This window comes from Cheilinus undulatus, linkage group 7 (assembly GCF_018320785.1).
Source record: "Cheilinus undulatus linkage group 7, ASM1832078v1, whole genome shotgun sequence".
In the NCBI taxonomy this organism is placed as follows: Eukaryota; Metazoa; Chordata; class Actinopteri; order Labriformes; family Labridae; genus Cheilinus; species Cheilinus undulatus.
The window spans coordinates 23,031,016-23,051,316 of NC_054871.1; the positions used below are offsets into that span (position 1 = coordinate 23,031,016).

Sequence of the window (20,301 nt, forward strand, 5' to 3'; positions counted from 1 at the left end):
TTGACTAACTAATCCTGAGGCTGAATTTACAGATCCAAGCAATGACAGGCAATTTGAATGGACACAAAATCTGTGGTCATGCACTAGAAAGAACAGGGACATGGGGGAGTGATAAAGCACACATACAGGATATAAATTGACAAATGGGAGATGTTACTTTCTGAAAGGTCCAGCCTTAAAGCTGTAAACTTTTGGTTGGTACAACCTCCACTTAGTAGTACAAACTAGATCCTCCAAAGGATGGTCGCTGGGCTGCTGACAGTTCCTGCAGTGGACAGCAGCTATTTTTACAGAAGTGACTAAAGCTACAACTGAAATTTTTTCTTAGACAGCCTTTTTTTATGAGAAAAACTAGATGAAGACTAGCCAGACATAGATCTTTGATGACTGAAACTGACTAAAATTAAGTTTAGTTTTCATTAGACATTCAAAACCCATCATATCTGTAAAAATATGATGCATCTGTAGCTATTCTGCCTCTCAACTGTAGAAAGCAGGGATCCAAGGTTTGGCAGGGGGCATAGAACACATTACGATGGTTTGGTACCAAATTCAGGCAAAAGAATAAATGCTTGGAATAAAAGTTAAGACTAAAATGTGAGGACTTTTTATGGACTAAAACTAGACTAAAATGTTTTTGAGTTTTTGTCGACTAAAACTATAAAGGGTAGAAGTGACTAAAATTTGACCAAAATTAAAAGACATTTAATCTAAAGCCAAAGACTGAGACTGAAATTAAAAATAGCTGTCAAAATTAACACTGGTGCAGACCAGTGGTTTTAAAGTGTTAAATTCATTCAGGATTGCATTCTGGAATCAGGCTCTGTTAGCATGAGAGATGTTTTATTGTATAGTATACAAATACTCTTAAGTGTGAAAAATATGTAGTCACAAGATGTTGGTCAATGCATACATGTAAAGAAACTACAAAAAGTGGTCCATTTACTGTTGCATCAATCCACATTTTTTAATCTAGATGAATTATGGCTGGAAAAAAACATTTAACTCCTACTTAGTTCAGGCCACAGATCTTTCTGTGTTTTTTTTTTTAACCAGTAAACCATGTCTGTTTGGTATCTTAAAGGCAGATAAAGTAAAACTGATCAGTCTGTGTGAGTCAGAGCCCTTAGTTATTTCTAGAAGGCAGACAGAGGAGACAATGTCTTGGCTCATCCTTTTGCTAGCCTTAGAGCTGTAATTGATGGTGATAGTGACACCCTGTGTAACTTGACTCTACAAGGACACACACGCCCACATGTGCATGTATCATAGTGTTAAATGTCACTTTAAGCTGAGAAAGCTAGGAGGGTGTTAGGAAAGTGTGGCAGCAGCTCAGGTAGTTAAAGCTAGACCAAACACAGGGATAGTCCCATGACAGCACATCAGATTCAGTTACAGCAGCAGAGAAGGTGAGAGAAAGGATGTTTGAAGGCTCATTTTTTTCCTTGCAGGACAATTAGAAACTCTGTAACTATCAGCATATTGTTAAATCACTTGGCAGTGATCTTGTATGATAATATTTGTCGGTGCAGCTGGTAATGCAACCTCAGTCAGAATCATTATGTGAAAGCATACATGCTGCAGGGACATTATACATAATGGGTGAAAGCTGAACCTGTAGTAGATTTTTCTCCCTCACATGTGTCATGCAACCTGTTTGCAATTATCTGATCAGAAAGTGATGAATCTGAAGTGTTTTTAGGAATATTTCTTCTGGTAATTTGGGGGGAAATACAAATATCAAACTACAATGAATTCAAGTTAGGACAAAAAATAAAATGAAATAATAATAATAAATAAAAACAAAATCAAATAGTGTTTGCTTGTTGTATAATAGATAAATGGTTGTTTTAATAGTTTTTTAAGAAGGATAACTTTTGTGCCTTTAATGCCAAATTTTGCTGCAAAAAAGATCTGGAATCTCTGTGTTTTGTCTTTATTATCATGACAAATAAGTAACATTTTGCATGTGCTATATTTCCTTTTCATGCTATGTCTTTTCAAATAGAAGGCAGAAGGAGATGTTAAAGATCAAATAGGACAGAAAAGAAAAAACAGTTAAAAGTTTTGAGACAAATTTAAATAAGTTATGTAACTCTGTATTAGGCTTCTTCCAGTTAAATCCAGTGAAATTTGTCTTACATTATTATTCTCTCAGTATAAACTACCACTGTCCTGTCTGCCTCTTCTTGTTCTTAAGCACCAGTAAGGCCAGTGTGTAGTGCTCATAACTATGCCTTTATGACTCCACTTACCTACAACTCTTCCTTTTTTGCTTTCCCATGGCAAAAAGTGAAATAATTTTCCTATAATCTTTGGCATGATGTTGTAGGTAAAATCTGTAGACCGCTGAAGTCACGTTTGTGTGTTGAAGACACAAACACAGTCAGGCACACAGCTGTTTCAGTCGACACAACCAAGTTGCTAACACCAGATCTGAGTGGATTGGGTCAAGAATAATCAAAGTCCTGCTACAAAATAGGTAGAATAATGCCAAGTTTTTCATTTTGTGTAAAAGTGCTGAGTCATTCTACAGCAAGACAATGTTACTGATTTTCAAGAAAAGACAAAAAAAAAAGTCTCTATCGTAGATTTTAATTGTGTCTATTTTCATTATTTAACACTGATTAATTGTCCCATTATCATATCTTTCCTCCTCTCTGTCCTTTTTCTGTCCTTTCTTTTTTTTTTCAGGATTTCTCGAATGACGACACCAAACTGGAGTACAATGTTGATGCAGATAACGGCATCGCTATGGAGGGTTATCTGTTCAAGAGGGCCAGCAATGCCTTCAAAACGTGGAATAGGTATGTTAGAATATTGCTTTATTAACATCTTTATGAATTCATTTGGATTTTTGAATAGAAGGGCTTTATTGAAATAATAATATCTTAGGAAACAGCAGGTGCAGTCGTCAAAATTATGAACAGAAAAAATCTTCACTTTAATGCCTCAGTCAGTGCTTTCAAACCTCTTTTCTGTTTTTTTTTTTAATCTAACAATGGTCACAAGAATGACTCATTGACCTTTTCAATAAATGTATCTACTCATCAGCTGTTTCTCCTGGCTGTCCCGTTGTTTCATTCTCTCTAAAACTGTATCAAAGTGTGCTATTTTGGTAGCATCAATGGCTACCGCATGTGACAGTGTTTGTCTCGTGATCTCCTTTCAGGCGTTGGTTCTCCATCCAGAACAATCAGCTAGTTTACCAGAAGAAATTTAAGGTATGTCAAGTGACTCCCTGCACGCGCCACAATCAAATATGCAAGAGTTCGACTTCCAGCACAAATGCCCCCGACATGTATTTTTAACAGCATGCCATGCCATAGCTTCATTTAAGAGCTCTAGTTGCTGGTTTGAAATATTTAGTGAAAGGTGATCTTCAACTGTGTGTGATATGTTTATGTATGTTTCACAAGGTGCAGTCATTATGAAGCAACTATATTAACTAAGAACAAATTACACTCTGCCCTATTTCTATACCTTACAGTGCATGTACAAGTCAAGACTAGGGATGCACGATATTCGATTTTTTTCTGATATCTGATTTGCTGACGCAGAGTCATTTTAGTCGATACTGTATCAACACCGATATCAATACCAATATTTAGATATGTATTTCAAACCTAAAACTTAAGTCCTTAAAACACGCTGTTTTCAACTGAAGGATAAAAAAAGAAAAAAACTTCAGTTCTTAAAAGGCACTTTAAAGTTCAAGGAACAAGGATGAACAAAGAAAAAGTTGTTGGTCCTTCCTAAAACTCCACAAACTTGGTTGTACACAGAAATATATACAAAGGATAAATGCTGATATTTACATCTGATATATGGGCTGTAAAGATCTACAGAATTTTCATATTTGTCAGTACCGATTACAAGCTTTATAAGCTAGAATCTGCTAATGCGGATATCATGTCAATAATATTGTGCACCCTTAGTCGAGGCATTTCAGTAGTTTTAAATGTAAAAAACAACATTTTTGTGCCGAATGTTTTACCTTAGCCAATTTGGATTACATTTCCAAAGCAGCTGGGAAAATAAAAACCTGTTAGAACCACTTGATATGAGCAAGATAAAAGTCTATCACAAGAATGTGTTGATTTCTGATCATTAACAAAAAAAATTTCCCATTCATTTTGCTCAGCCATGTTTTTTTACTCTTTGTCACCACACCTGACACTGTCCCAGTGAAACGCCACAATACTGATCTATCTCTGCAGGCTTGATGCAAATATTTTAAAACCTTTAATCAGATGTTTTATTCCTTCAGTTGTTTATGAATGTATTTATATATTCCAAGGCTAAAGTCCCTGCAAACTGAAATCCAAATTTGTGTCTAAACACGCTAGTTATGTTGGAATAAGGTTATTGTAAACATGTGTAAACACTCAGATCTGTATGTGACTGAATTTTGGGTTTATCTGTCACTATAAGAGTCTTCAATTCTAATCATCAGTGAAGACTTTGACTTTGAAGCGCAACAACAGGAAATAGTGTTTTCAGCGGCAACTAAACAACAAAGACGTGTCTTTAAAAGAGAAAGAGACACAACTTCACATACCTCAGAAAATGAGTTATAAGGAATACCTTAAGAGTTAAACACAGGATGAGAAAATGGAACGGAGACTTTCTGGCTCCTAACTGTCTGTTATGATGTAAATTATAAAAATGAATAAATAAAAATTACTGATGATTCCCTTCATTCAGGTTGGAGCATTTTTTAAACTTTTAGAGGATTGTCTTTCTCATGATTGGGGGTGGCTTTGGTGCACAACACAATTTTATATACTTGGAGATGTTTTTCGTGACTAGAATTACGTCTGTTGCTTTATAACACAGCCGGTTGTTTAGGACTTCCTTTCTATACGTGTGTCTCTCTGATATTGTGGGGTGGCTGTAGCTAAATGATAGAGGCAGTCGTGTCACAACCAGAAAGTCAGGGGTTCTGAAAACGATTTCAGTGGTAATATGAATGGAAAAGCACTATACCAGCTCAAGACCATTTACTATCAGGTTGATTGTGTCTTTAATGTTAAACCAAAGTGCCTGCTTTGTTTTCTCAGGACAACCCTACAGTGGTGGTAGAAGACCTGAGGCTGTGTACAGTCAAACACTGTGAGGACATAGAGCGTCGCTTCTGCTTTGAAGTCGTATCACCCACCAAGTAAGTCTGACTCAATCAGGTTTCCCCTACTGTCACTCTAATGAGCATTGAAATGTGCTGCTAAAGGTGGGAAGGTGGAGTAGATGTGTAGCTTCCTCCTACCACATTCACACGCACTGACATACAGCAGACAGCAGTTGTGTGATGCTTGTGTGCCCCAACAGGAGCTGCATGATGCAGGCAGACTCGGAGAAGCTGCGACAGGCCTGGATCAAAGCAGTCCAGAACAGCATTGCTACCGCCTTCAGAGACAAGGGAGATGATGGAGAGGTAAAAACCAAACACGCTGAGTCTTGGTGGATTATGTAAGAGGTTCTCAAATAAATCAGTTGGTTATTAAGGCGTGTGTTTAGTTTTCGTTTATATACATAACACTTGTTTCTTTTCCCATTATTTATCTTTAGTTTTTCTGTATAATTTTTCCCATGAGTAGCCTGTTGGTTTTTCCTGCTACTGTGCCTCAGTTTCTCAACAAGGATAGAGTTTCAGCCTGTTTAATTTCATCCCGTGCCTCTCAATAAATCCCTAAAAACTCTGGATTTCTGAGCCTTCCCCATTACTCTTGTGTTAGAAACTGGACAGAAAGTCATCCACATCGACAGGGAGCCTGGACTCTGGTGGAGAGCCAAAGGAGCGATCACTGAAAGGAGAGAGCGCTCTGCAGAAGGTCCTGGCCATCCCGGGCAACGCCTGCTGCTGTGACTGTGGGCAGCCAGACCCTCGTTGGGCCAGCATCAATCTGGGCATCACCCTCTGCATACAATGTTCTGGTATTCACAGGTATAGTACTCCCCTGTCTCTGAGGCTAATCCTAATGATGTCTTTCAATGATTAGTGTGCAAATAGCTCAGCACATAAAGCAGCAACTGCTAACCCACTGTAACAAAGAGACATGAAGGAGATGAGATGAAATATGCAATTTTAAAGAGAAAATAAATAAGATGAAAAAAATAGAATCTTCCTCACTACAAAGAAAAAAGTCTGGATTTTAATAGCGATTCCATAACCATAGACATTTTTAATTTCTAAAGAATTGCTTCATTTATTTATTTATTTTTTGCTGGCTTTACTTTGGCAGACCCTGTTTTTGTTGTCCCCAGTTTCCACCTTGTGGCCAGTGTTGAAACTACGCTCATAATTAACCAATTTCTCTTCAATGCTTATTTTACCTGCAGGAGTCTGGGAGTGCATTTCTCCAAGGTTCGCTCGTTGACTTTGGATACATGGGAGCCAGAACTTTTAAAGGTGGGTGAGCGATAGATAATGTGCTAAAAAAGATACTTTTTCATTTCAAACTTAAGCTGTTGGTTTGATAACAGCTCAATTATGATTTATTTTTTCTCCAAATGCATTTGGTGTGTTTGTACAGTTAATGTGTGAACTGGGAAATGGAGTGATCAACCAGATCTATGAGGCTCGGCGAGAGGAGTTGGGTGCCAGAAAACCACAACCAGGAGATCAAAGGTACAGAACTGACAAAAGCTATTCAGTATTTACAGAAAAGGAGATCTTTGCACCAGAAAACGATGAATAAAGTTTACATTAAAAAGATTTGTTCGTTTATTGTAACCTTTCTATGATGAAAATTAGTCTTTTGGCTGATTTGGGGAAGTTGCACATCCCACTGTTTGTGTGGATGGAGTTGAGCTTGTTTGAGAAGTTTAACTTTAAGTCAAATTATAGCCTAATTGTCAACTTCTATCCTTTATTTTATTCATCAACCAAAAACAATACAATTTTCCCAACAGACATGAGGTTGAGGCCTACATCAAAGCCAAATATGTTGACCGGCGTTTCGTCCGTCGGCCATCAGACGAGGAGCTTCGCAACAAAGTGGTTTCTTTGAGCAAACAGGAGAAGAGGCTGAGCAGCAGCTCTGAACATCTGCCCCCAAGACCACCACCGCCCACGCCTAAACTCAGGCCGGGCTCAAACGTCTCTGGACAGTCAGGTTAGTACAATAAAAGCAAACACATCACATCTTAAACAACATGCTATATAATAGTGGATTTCAAACTTTTTCTGCCCAAGGGACACCTAAGATGAACTCAGAATCACAAGGGACACCACATTCATATTCACGCAAAATAGCCCCTTTTACACGTTATGGTATCATTATATTGTATAGTTGTTGTAACAGCGTATGTTTGTCCAAATTCCCAAGGCACCCCAAGACTTGCCTCAAGGCACACCATTTGAGAGCCACTGCTATATGAGACCGTTCCCTCAGCTCTGATCTTAATGAAAACAAAATCATTCAAAAATCCCAACCAGGAAACTCATTAAAAGTTAATAGTATTCATAGTTTGTTCTTACTCATTTTTAGTTTATTTTCTTAGTTGTCTCTGTGGTTTGTTTTTCTTTAAAAACTTCTACAACCAAACCCAACGTACATAGATTTAGTTTGCATCTTTAGAAACATAACTACACAGTATGAAGAGGACAAAAACCCGAGTCTTTTTGATGCTTTTCTATTGTATGGTCTTTGATATTTTTGCACCGTGTGGAGAAGTGTCCACACACTGGCATACTGTATGTTCTCTGTGAACAGCGTATGTCCTAGCCCTCTCTGCCTCCCATTGCTTCTTGTAGTGTCTCCTCCAGTGTCCTGAGCTGGTAGTCTAACTATTTCTGCTTCTGCCCTGCTCTCCTCTTTCTCATCATCATCACTCTCTCTCTTCTATCCTCCCTGGCTGTTCTGTGCTTCTGTACTAACCTCTGCTCCCTAAACCCACTACCACCACCACCACCATCATCACACAACCCAATTAACACCCTCCACCTTCGTACTTCCACACTCCCATCCTCCCTAACATAGCTGTTGCCAGCGGCTTGGAGGCCCGCCGTGACTCTCTCTTCTGTCCTGATGAGCTTGACTCGCTCTTCTCCTACTTTGACAACTCCTCCAAGCTCAGGAGCAGTAAGTACTAAATGCAGTGTTTCGCTTGCTTCTCCTTCACCTCTGTCCATTTCTGTTTACTGCTTTTGGGCTGTGGACTAACAACCCTTCATCCACTCTTCTGTTCCTTCCTCATCCAGTCCTTCCTACAAACACCCCTTCATACAAAAAGCATTGCTGAGTGTACCATGTTTTGTTTTTCAATGGTTGTGGGATGTGATTCTACCTCACATGGTTCTTTACAGTGTCTGGTACTTCCATTTTTATCTGTCTCATCCTTTTTTTGGCATTTAGGGACCTGAAACATAAGATGATGGTGCTGATATCTTATTCAGTTGTTTCCACTGATTTCTGCTGGTATCTTGTGAATACTGTAGAAATATAAGGATTATCTTTCTGGCTATTGCATTAGGTTGAAAACACAAAAATTCTTAGTGTAATAATCTGCTAACTTCTTTCTCAAAAACTAATCAGCAGGAAGGTGTTCCTTTAAAATTAACACTGAATGGGATCTGTGCCCTGTTGTACATATAGTGACTCAGACTCTTTGTTTCACAGTAAAAAGTGCAGACAGCGGCATCCAGAACAGTGCTGATGGGAGCAGGGAGATGCTGGCCAACACCCCTTCCAATAACAGCCTGGCAGATGCAGGTAAGAAGTAAACACATTAGGACAACACAGCTCTGTCATCACAAAAAAATCCATACCTGTTTAAATTAGGGATGCAAAATATTGTCGGCATGACATCAGCATTAATAGATTTTAGCTTAAAAAGTTATTTATCAGTTTAGCATACAGGTCCTATAAAAAGTATTCACCCTCTTTAATGTTTTACCCTATTATTTATTTTATAAATCAATCATGGTCAATAAGATTTGGCTATTTTAAAAAAAGGATTAGACAAACTTTTTGAATGTCAAAGTGAAAAAAAGATTTCTACAAAGTAATGTCAATTAAATGAAAATATGGAATGTAAAATAAGTGATTGCATAAATATTCATCCCCTTTAAAGTGATTGATCTAATTAAACAGAGGTCTAGCCATCGGTGTGAACCGCAATTTCCACATAGGACGACTGCACCACGCCCCTAAGGTGACTGTGCCACGGCACAGCCCTGATCAGCAGGCAGAAATCACTGGAGAACTGCAAGTTCATGCAGGAATAGTATTTCAACAGCAGACTGTTTTCCCTTTGGGCTTAATTTATCATTCTTTTTGGTGTAAGCCCATGATATTGCTTTCACCATTGGGTGACTACATTAGGAAGTTAAAAGGTTAATGTTTGCTTAAATGATGTGTGGTTTTGTGTAAAATTCTTTGGCTAAATGTCCTCAAAAGGTAACTTTTCCTTGTCAATGGTGTCGTTGTAGCTCTGTGACCAACTGACCTCTCAGGTCAGGCTCTTTCTGCAGGATGAGACGTAATGTTGATAAAGTGATGATTTACAACCGGGAGTCCGTGCATTATGTTGTGTTTTGAAAGAACGGAATAGTCTATATGTGTGACTTCCTTTTTTGGAGCTTTCTGACTGATGTGGTTTGACAGCGGCCAGCGCTGAAAATAGACCTCCAGCGTATCTTGAACAAAGCAGAGCAAAGTGGTGCTCCAGGCACGTGCCACTGCCATTATGGAGCACCAGCTGTGGAACTGCTCTGATTGACTGGAGAGGGAGTGATTTGCTCCGTAGTACGATTTGTCGGTGGATCGAGATGCGGTCGCTGTATGTGGAAATTGGAGGTTAGTAGTCTCACAATGATATGGGGATCACATGAGTGCACTGAATGTGTCTCAAGCGATTGTAGTTTTAAGACACCTGTGTCTGGAAGATCCAGTCACTGGTTAATCAGTATTCCTGGCTACCATTACACCATGAAGACAAAAGAACACTCCAAGCAACTCAGAGAAAAGGTATAAGGTAAAGTATAGAAAAGTATAAGTCAGGGGATGGATACAAAAAAATCCAAGGCACTGAACATTATCTGGAGTTCAATTAAATCCATCTTCAAGAACTGGAAGGAATATGGCACATCTGCTGATATCAGGCTGTCCTCACAAATTGAGTGACCATGCAAGACAGAGACGGAGAGAGAGGCCACCAAGACAGCTATGACTACTCTGAAGGAGTTAAAACTTTAGCAGCTGAGATGGAAGAGACTCGGCATACAAAAACTGTCACCTGGGTTCTTCATCAGTTAAACCTTTATGGGATAGTGGCAAAGAGAAAGCCTATGTTGAAGAAAACTACTGTAGAATCTCAAAAAGGTGCTTTTTGGCCATCATACAAGGTGCTATGTTTGGCGGACACCAAACACTGCGCATGACTACAAACACACCATCCTCGCTGTGAAGCATGTTGGTGGCAGCATCATGCTGTGGGGATGTTTTTGGGCAGCCAGCCCCTGAAGGCTTGAAAGGGTAAAATGAAGGATAGAATGAATTTGGCAGTATATAGGAAAATGTTGGAGGGCAATATAATTCAGTCTGCAAGAGAACTACAGCTAGAGAGAAGATGTATTTTTCAGCAAGACAATGACCTGAAGCATACAGATAAAGCTGCACCTAAATGGTTTGAAGACAACCAGGTGAATGTTCTGGAGAGGTTGAGTCAAAAGCCAAGACCTCAATCCAATTTAGGATCCGTTGTTAAATAGAAGCCATCACTTTTGACAGTTTGTCTTGTACTCTCTGAAACACATGAACATATTTTTATTGACCATCCTCTGTATCTTAAATTAGAAGAAAAAAAAGATGGACCACCACCATATGTTCAAAGCTACCAGTTGGATTTGCACCTGATCTTAAAGACTTTTCCAGTATTAAAAAATTTCCTTGGAAAATATCTTCAGTCTCGAAAGTATTTTTGTGATACAGCACTATGAGAAAAGAATGAACTTTCCAATTAGCAGAGATTTGAGATGTTTTTAATAGTTATTAATTAAAAGAAAATCTTTATTAAACTGATTTTACACTGCGAAACTTGACTTCTTATTCATTGCTAATGTAAAGAGTATAAATTGCAAGTGGTTAGAGGTTTGTAACTCTACAGCTAACTGACTTTATTCACTGCTTATACGTTTCAGAAGCTGCAGAGTCTCCGCCCATGCCCATGCCTGCCACACTGCCTCCTCCGTCCCCCTGTAAGGAGGTGGTTTTCTATGAGCCTAAGGAGTACAGCCCAGGTCTACAGCTCTACTGGGCCTCATGTGCCCGCAGCCTGCCTGACATGGCTGAGGCTCTAGCCCATGGAGCCGAGGTCAACTGGGTCAACACAGAGGACGACAAGAGGACACCTCTTATCATGGCAGTGCAGGGGGTGAGGGTTCTTGCAGGCTTTTCAGTCTTTTAAGATTCTGTAGGTTTAAAGACCAGCAGTGGCAATTTATGTCCATCCACAAAATGTTGGATTATAAAAAACAAGTCAAATAGTCAAATAAACAGCCTTTCAAAACAATAATCTTGACCCAATTCAGTTCTAGCCAAATTTTCCAATTTTGATGTTTAATTTTCAGGGATCGCTGGTGACCTGTGAGTTTCTGCTCCAAAATGCAGCTAATGTGAACCAACAGGACGCTCAGGGCAGAGGACCGCTTCATCACGCTACCATGCTTGGACACACAGGGTTTGCCTGAGATTTCTCATTATCATTACTACGTGAAACTTAAATTGAGTACCACAAGAATTGTTGCAGCCCAGATTGTGAGAAACTTTCTAATACTGACCAAACTTTCTCTTCCAATTAGACAAGTGTGTTTATTCTTAAAAAGAGGAGCCAATCAAAATGCTGCAGACATTGACGAGAAAACACCCCTGACGATAGCAGTGGAGGCAGCCAACGCAGACATTGTCACGCTGTGAGTGTTTCTCTCATATCCTTGCTGTTGTCAGCGTTTTTTCTGTGTAAAAATCTATTTCTAAGTAGAATTATGTTTGAGACTCCGCACTCTGAAACACGACATCAACGCACAACCAGAGTTTGTATCGAACCCTGAGAGTTTCCATGTCTTCTTTAAGATGAAATCGACCTCCATTAAGGATGTTTGTTGTGGTACTGATGTTATATTACATGTAAAGGCCTCATGTATTGGTTTGTTTCGTTAGGATAGTAATTTTGACTATTTAAGTTGTTGTATAGGCTTATTTAAAATGTAAAGGGGGTAATAATTTAGATCTTGGTAGTGTTTAGTTTTTGTCAAATAATTTTGTTTCTATGAGCAAAATAAAATAATTTAAGAATCCAAAATAAAACTGAGATGTTTGGAAAAGCTGTGTTAAAAAGTTCTTGTTCTGTTTAAAAGCCCTTGGGATGTAGTAAACATAAAATGTTCATGGGGGCTAATGTAATACATATTCTCGATCGAAGAAAGAGTCATCTCGTTATTGTCACTTAACTAACTGAGAAGATAAGTAAAGAACCTAATAAACACGACTGATAAATTAAATAGAGTACAATTCACAGTTTGTCTGTACTAAATTTAAAAAAATATATTATTTAGCCTTAAGGTTAAATTATTCATCAGAGCTGAGTGTTAATTGAGGGGTTTTCTTAATGGGCATAAACCTGCTGTGATTGAAAAGTACGTGGTAATTATTAGAGTGAAATTTAATACTTACATGCAGCTCTTTAACTTTGATTCATCTGTGACCTCCTTGCTCTTCTCCTCATCCCCAGGTTGCGACTGGCCAAGATGAACGAGGAGATGCGAGAGGCGGAGGGGCCCTACAGTCAGTCAGGTCAATATAACACCAACAGCCCAACCGAGATGCAGTACAGAAAGTGCATGCAGGAGTTTATTAGCCTGCAGCTGGATGAAACTTAGTCACCATCTGATGCCATTGTAAACACAGGAGCAGAAAACTGTTAAAATAAGATCAGCACAGGAAATATTACAACAGGTGTCAGAACTGACATTGAAACTACAAAGTAATTGGATGAATAACAATATTCAGAGTCAGTGATATGATTGTAAATTTGGGGCTTCTTTTGGTATTGGACGGTGTGAACATACACATCCAAACCAAAGTGGGCAAGTGCTGAGGCAAAGAGGACAACATGGAGGAAACAGAAAACAACCTGCGTACTACAGAGCTCAAATTTTCAAATAATTTATCACACCAGAGTGACGTTGGTGCAGCTACTCATCAAACTAAAAGGTCTTTTAGTCTGATGAAGAGCAGCAGTTCTTGAAAAATCACTTTGGTTCAATAAATAATTTTGACATTGAAGCCCTGCAGGATGAGGCTGTTTTTTTTCTTCTTTAGATAAAGGATAAATTCTGTTTACGTGGTTGAATTGTGCTGAGCTTATCTCCATCAGTTGTGCTCCCGTTTCCTGCTGTACTGAGTGAAACCTCCATCCCTGGCTCGCTGCACTTCATTGTTGTACAGCATCAAGTATTAGACTGTATCAGTGTGACCGAGCTAAAGCCATCAACTGTGGACGTTACTGAAGATTTTTGTTCCAAAGTGGAACATCGGCACTTTGAAAAAAGTGACTGTTATTAATGTAAATATGATGATAGCACAAAATCAGAAGAAAAACTGTCACTTTTTACTAGCCAGTCTGAACCTCTTCCCTTTAATTTTTCAATCAGCTGATTTCCTCTGGTTTAGAGGTGTTCAGTAAGGATTTTTGGGCTTGATTACTTCTCACTTTTTTATCAGAATTGTGTCTCTGTTCTCAGTCTCAGTGTTTTAGCAAAAAATAACAGCTACTCAGTAACTGCCAACAGTATTCAGTGAAACTCAGACCTCAAAGTTACAGGAATTTCCACTATCTGGCAATAAATATGACATTTGAATGACTTTTTTTATCATCAGATGAGTCCAGACAGGTACAGCGTTTGTCTTCAAAACTTTGATTTTAAATTGACCTGTGTGATTTGTTTATGCACATTCCTTTTAACAGTTATGCAACTACTGTACCTTTTTCCTGTGATTGTATGGTTCTTATTTGAAGTCTTAACCCTATTCAAGGCCTGTTTACTTCTTGATGTTCAAACATGATGCATCTTGCTGTTGTGACATGCCTGATCAGAAAAAAGTCTATTTTAGAGCAGTTCTCTTTTATAAACGTAGGAGCCATATAATGAGTATACTTCCTGTAAATGTTGTAAATGATGTGCATACATACATTTCTTTATAGTCTGAATTAGCAGTGGTAGGAGTGACTGGTTGCACAGGAGTGAGTGCCATGAGGGGCTCTGTGTTCACATCCTTGCTTTTCTGTTTAAATGGTGTGATATTTACTTCCTGGTATGACAATACTGTGTCTTGGATATCAGTTGTTTAAATGTGCATTGCCTGTACTTATGGGAAATCCTGAATTGTAAGATGAGGGAGGCATTGATTGTATTGAATGTTAGCTTTTTTTTAAAAAAATCAAATATTAATAAACCATCTGAAGATGGTGCATCATCAAGCAACAAGTGCAATAGTATAGACAAATGTAACCATGTGTAGACGATCTGCTAGTTTTAACTGATATTGAACCTACTTACATGTGAGCGTCACAAAAACAGATAGATTCTTAAAGAAGACAAGGCTCAGCGTATTGTTGGTAAATGAATTATTGAAACACACCTCAGTTACACCCCTTATCTCCGTTCCATGAAGCCCAAACCCTCTGTGGGCACCAAAGCACTTTGATTTATTTCATATTCACGTTAAAAAGGCACATCCTGGTGCTGTCAGAACAGTAAAAGATGGTTTGATTGGCTGTCTAGTGTGGGGATGCATTCAGTCATTAGAGCAGAGATTGTGTTGTGATTGTGTTTGCACATGAGTTTTTAGAGTAGACATGGGGGGGGGGCTTTTTTTAGATTGTAAGAAAAAGGGACTAGTGCATTTATGGGCAACATAAATGTTATCCATTTCATGCTGAAGATTTAATGATCTCATATCGAGGGCTAGACATGCTACCTTTTTGGTAGCCGGACTGTTATTAGCCTGAACGCTGCTTTTTTAAGAAGTGGAAAAGCCTTTTTCTGCTTTTTAAAACTAAGTCAGGAATGTTTGGACCTGAATGACAAAGAATGACACTTAGTTTTTGTAATTGTCTTTATATTTTTGTGTTACTGAGTGCAATGGTCATGGTAAGGAAATATTTCGTCAACAACGGGCACCCAAGCACTGATGTTTAGAGCAGACAGATGAATGTGTCTGGAGTATCTCAGTAATGAATGTGTGTTGTCTGGTTAAAGGACTGATTAGCGATTTTTCAGAGCAGTTAGTATGAGGTAAACAGACCTCATCAATCCTTCTCCTCAGTTTTTTTTTAAAAATGCAGTTTAATTCAAGTGTCTGTCAGATTTCCTGTAGAGAAGGCGGTGGTTCTCAGTCTGTGGGTTGCTCTCTTTTATTGTTAGTTTAAACATTGCTTTATGCAACATAAAGAGGACTTTTTTTTTTTTAACAAATATTTGACTAATTTTCATAAATATATTGTTTTTAATGATTTCTTGTCTTCTTAAATTTGATTCTAAAACCCCAAAACAGAGTGGGAACCGCCTCTCTCTAACGATGCTCTCTTTCTTCTTGTAAATTCACACTGCTTTTCATTTCTCACTCTCCTCCCCAGAGTTTGTGCCTTCTTCTTCTGTTCTCTTTGTTTTTCTTTGGGGGTGCTGAGCCCAACACAACTGTATTTTTGTACATAACTCCTGCACTTTAAACACAATACAGTTGTTAACAAAATGACTCTCTGTGGGCTTGTCTTTTATTTCTGAGTTGTTTCTCTCCGGTTGCTTAGGAAGAGCTCTTTGGCTGTTTTTTCCTTGAATATTTTTCCATTTTGTTTCTTCTATTATTCCTTTTGTTCTGCCTCTGCATTGTTCTGTTTCATTTTTCGAGCTTCGCTGACACTCTGACAGGTATGGGCGACATTTTCTTTTTCATTCTTGTGCTGATGATACTGTCTGTATGCATGAGCCCTGCTCTCTGTTGGTATTTTTATCCTGCTGTGCACCTGCATAATGGCACATAAAATTTCTGTTTGTTACACTGTTTAGACTTTTTGAGTACTATTTAATTGAAGATAATTGTTGCAGTGAAGTCTTATTTGGTAGAAATGAGCCAGGAGAAGATGTAGTGTGCATCCCAAAAAGGATTTTTTACTGCAGTTGAACTATTTTCACCTACTGTGCAGAACAGAGCTCTTAAATCCAGAATTTTTGTAAAAGATTTGCTTGACAAAAAAGGGAAGAAATGTGAGTTTTTCCCCTTCAAATAGTTAAAATTAAGTTTGAGAAAAAGGGGGGAAATTAATGTTTGTTGGCAATGTTTGTGAATTCCCTGGTTTTTCCATTTATTAAAGTCTTCTGTTCATGTTTCTCCTACAGGCGATGAAACCTACCAGGACATTTTCCAGGATTTCACCCACATGGCCTCAAACGACCCGGACAAGCTGAACCGCTACCAGCAGTATGACCCACAAAGACCTTGACATAACAACTACACCATCCTCTAGCACTCAAAGACACTGTCCACAAACAACAGAAAGACAAAACGATGTCTGAAGAAACATCAAAGATCATCAGAGCAGAGCCGCCACAGCTGGAATCATGTCAACACATCTCAAATGGAAAAAGCTTCCTGGATTTTATTAAATCAACTTGTGGCTGTTTTTGATGAAGGCATTTCATGTGAGTTTGGAGGAAACTTCTTACAACCTCTGTCCTTCCCAGTTGGACTAGTTAGTCAATGGTACAGTGTTGGAGCCTTTAAAAGGTGCAAAATTTGAAAAAAGCATTGATCTGAGTCTGAAAGAAGAGCAGCCTCTAAGGCTGTCACTTATTTTGCTTCACTTGTCACACTTTCTGATGAAAAGTTCAAACATTTTTAGTATATTAAGAACAAATCAAATTGCATCAGAAATAAAAAATATTAGTGTTTAACTGACTGTTAAATACTCCATTTCAACTTCTAAATACTTAGTCTTTGCAGTAGGATTCTCTTTTTAAACATACACAAATGCTACAGGATCTTTTCTTCTTGCTTTAGCTCTCTCTGCAGCGTATACACGGCAGTCTGATTTCCCTGTGTCTTAAATCACCACTGATTTTTACCAGTTATGCTGGTAAATCTTTGACGTGTTTAACCATGTACAGTGATTATAGAAGTAAACCTGTTAGTAATGCTTCTGTAATGTCAAATACAAAGACATTTTTCTATTTTAAACGTTGGTTATTTTTAACTAAATCTGAAATTTTCATCTCGTCACATTAGTACCTGCAGTACGTCTGTGAGGATATTAGTCTTTTAGCATTAATGTTTTTTTTTTTAATATTAAATAGGTTCAGTTACGTTAAACAAGTCTTATTCTCATACTGATATGAGAATAATAAGTTAAAAAACAGAAGCTCAACTTTACTATGGACTAGAAATATGGGTAGCGCTGTATTTTTTGTGCAACGTTTTTTTCAAGGAAGTGGTTAATGTGGTTAAAGGTGCTCCCTGAAAACCTTCCTCATGAAATCCTTGTTTTTTTGGTTTGAATGGAAACGTAGTGTAGTTAAAGAGGGGATACAAACCATAGCACTAGCTTTGCAACAACAGAAATGTTCAATGAAACACTCTGTAAATTATGCATCAGATTATTGAAATGAATGATGTGACATGTACCCACACAACACTCTAAAATTTCTGCTGCATTAAGTTCGGAGTTTCAGATAGTTGGTAGTGACAGTTTTCACAATGTCCAGGGGTCTCATTTATAAAACAGTCCATGGATTCCATCATGAAAGTGTACATTCTCCTTTTTACCTTAAATCTCACAAAGGCCCTTCAAGAGATGGGTGTTGCAAATTAGCATTCACTATGAAGACTGTGATAACTGCATGTGATGGCTGTTAACAGCAGTTATTGTAGTTGACTAAAACTAAAATAAAAATAGAATTTTAGATAATTGAAACTAAATAAAAACACCCCCTAACTAAAACTTAAATCTGTGCTTAAAGAACTAACTAAAAAGAAGTTTCAGTCTTTGACAACAGCAGACTGGCTGACATGAACACCCAAGCCTGGGGAGAATAAAACTGCCTGATTTGATTGAAGAAGACTCAGTTGCCATAGTGTGAAGTCTTCTTCAGATTAATAAACCCATGTGCATGTACACCTGCACGCAGTGCTCTCTTTATAGATCATAATTCACTTCTACACACTCACATAAAAACTCAACGCAAAGCACATCATGAATGAAAAATAGTTCAAAATGAGCCGGCAGAAAAAAACCCAAAAACTTTTAGACACAGAAATCAAGGGGTTTGTGAATGAAAAGGAGGGTTAAACCACACATTTTATTTAATTAGTACAGTAGGAGGGAGGGCCGGGCAATTAATTGAAATTTGGATTAAATCACAGTATGGCCATCTGCAATTTTCAGTTAAATTCATTTTTTGAGGCAGATGTTATGCACGACACAGCATGCTTCAAGTGTCAGTTGACACCAAAAATGATTTCTGTTATAATATAAAATGATTTATTGCTGGGGTTTTTATTTTGTCTTTTTTTCAAGGAACTTAAAAGACAAAAACATAAATCCCAATTGCAATATTGGGGGAAAAAAAAATCATAATTAGATTATTTTTCCGAATCATTTGTCCCTAGTAGGAGGGTCATAAAACAAAAACATACTGACACCACATCGCTGCTGCATTCGTGCACGTCTCCTGCAGTGCCAAAACATTCACTATTTATCATAATGTATGACTATTACTGCAGGTGATGAAGAGGTGCCGAGTGTGCAGAGCAGACACTGCAGTGCATATATACATGCTTTGCACCTCACTGCACACATTTGTTCAAACTAAACATCACACTAAAAGAATTTAAAAATATTCAAAACACTATCGGCCATATCGTGTCTGCAGTTGTTTCATGCTTTATGGTGTAAATTTGCGTCACCTGCACTCCAGGTCTATGAAGGCGAGAATAAATACTCTGGGGATTTCTTAATTTCTTTTAGATAAATAACTTTTTACATAAAAATGTAGAATATGGCTCAATAGGCAAGTGTATAAACTAAAATGATAGATTCAATATTATAAATGCTAGTTTGCTGCACACTTTTCAGTTAGTTTTGTTTTTATAGATCATAAACTTGGTGCCCAGCATTTATAAATAAGACCCCTGATATTTGGTAAATTATAGCAGAAGTTCTGCCAGAGTTTAAAGTGAGTCATCATTTGAACTTGAGGAGAAGTGGATTTAGTTCAGATATATTTTACAGTCAGTGAAATGTTCAAATCTAAACTAGTTTAATGACAGTACACTTCTGCAGGATACATCATTTGAGCCTTAAAAACACTTCTCTATTAACAGTCAATAATAAGATATGATATGAAGTGCAAAGGAGTCTTTCAGCCCTGGTGCAACATGGGATACAATTCTTGTACATTTTGTACAGATGCTTTTAATTCTCCAGAGAAAGTGAAGTATAAAGTTAGTGGTACTTGAATCATTTATAAGCTTTTGTAAATGCTGTTCTTCGTATCTGTTGGTGATTTTAGCTCATTTTTATATTGTTCATCTGTAAACCAGTATACATGTACTGTATATTCTACCTGTAACATGTTCACATAAACTTCAATACATAAGAACCATGGCTTTATCTCTGTTTCTTTTTTAAAGTTTTGCCTCTCTTAATGTTTAATTTTATTGTCTTTATCAAAATGGTTGGTTAGATTATCTGTAAATACTTATGAAGAGAAAATTAAATTGTCTTCAAACAGAGTATTTTTGATTTTAAATTAAGGCTTCTTATTTTCCTGACTGATCCTTTTTTCTATTTCATTACTGTTTTTATGCATTTTACTGGTAGAAGGTTTGCAGAAACAGAAGTGTAATCTCACTGTCCAGCAGAGGGCGCTCATGATTTGTATTCAGAGGAAAAAATTGAACGGGTTCAACCTGAAAATGATGCTTGGATGCTGAAAGACAACTTAATGTAAGTTTGAGTCTCCTCAGTGTTACATTTTCAACAGTAACCTGAGATAGGACTGTTTTTTCTATATGTAAAGCATTTTTGTGTCCTACTTTCTTTCCCTGGTCTCCACATGATCGCCAAGCCTTCCAACATGTTTGAAATTACAGTCTGTTTATTCCTGCAGCCGTTTCTGTGAGCAGCGTGCAGGTCAGCAGTGCCCACCACTTGAAATGACTTATGGCTGTCTATGTTTGTATGTGAATATAGAAAGCCACTGCTTGTGTTTAGTCTGCCTCACACTAACAGTCATTAAAAGAC

General features: G+C 37.8%; 1 protein-coding gene across 3 annotated transcripts in view; it reads left to right on the forward strand.

Annotated features, from left to right (window-relative positions):
* Window positions 1-19,661, forward strand: part of LOC121512005 (arf-GAP with coiled-coil, ANK repeat and PH domain-containing protein 2-like) — a 72,148-nt gene extending 52,487 nt beyond the window's left edge. For all 3 annotated transcript variants that reach the window (XM_041790931.1, XM_041790932.1, XM_041790933.1), the window contains 14 exons: window positions 2,695-2,807; window positions 3,173-3,224; window positions 5,064-5,164; window positions 5,329-5,434; window positions 5,736-5,944; window positions 6,340-6,409; window positions 6,534-6,628; window positions 6,913-7,115; window positions 8,622-8,714; window positions 11,144-11,376; window positions 11,573-11,682; window positions 11,804-11,914; window positions 12,733-12,794; window positions 16,400-19,661. In XM_041790931.1, coding sequence (XP_041646865.1) covers window positions 2,695-2,807; window positions 3,173-3,224; window positions 5,064-5,164; window positions 5,329-5,434; window positions 5,736-5,944; window positions 6,340-6,409; window positions 6,534-6,628; window positions 6,913-7,115; window positions 8,622-8,714; window positions 11,144-11,376; window positions 11,573-11,682; window positions 11,804-11,914; window positions 12,733-12,794; window positions 16,400-16,503 — 1,662 coding nt within the window. In that variant the 3' untranslated portion in view covers window positions 16,504-19,661. The remainder of the gene's footprint in view (window positions 1-2,694; window positions 2,808-3,172; window positions 3,225-5,063; window positions 5,165-5,328; window positions 5,435-5,735; window positions 5,945-6,339; window positions 6,410-6,533; window positions 6,629-6,912; window positions 7,116-8,621; window positions 8,715-11,143; window positions 11,377-11,572; window positions 11,683-11,803; window positions 11,915-12,732; window positions 12,795-16,399) is intronic.
* Window positions 19,662-20,301: the final 640 nt, after the last annotated feature.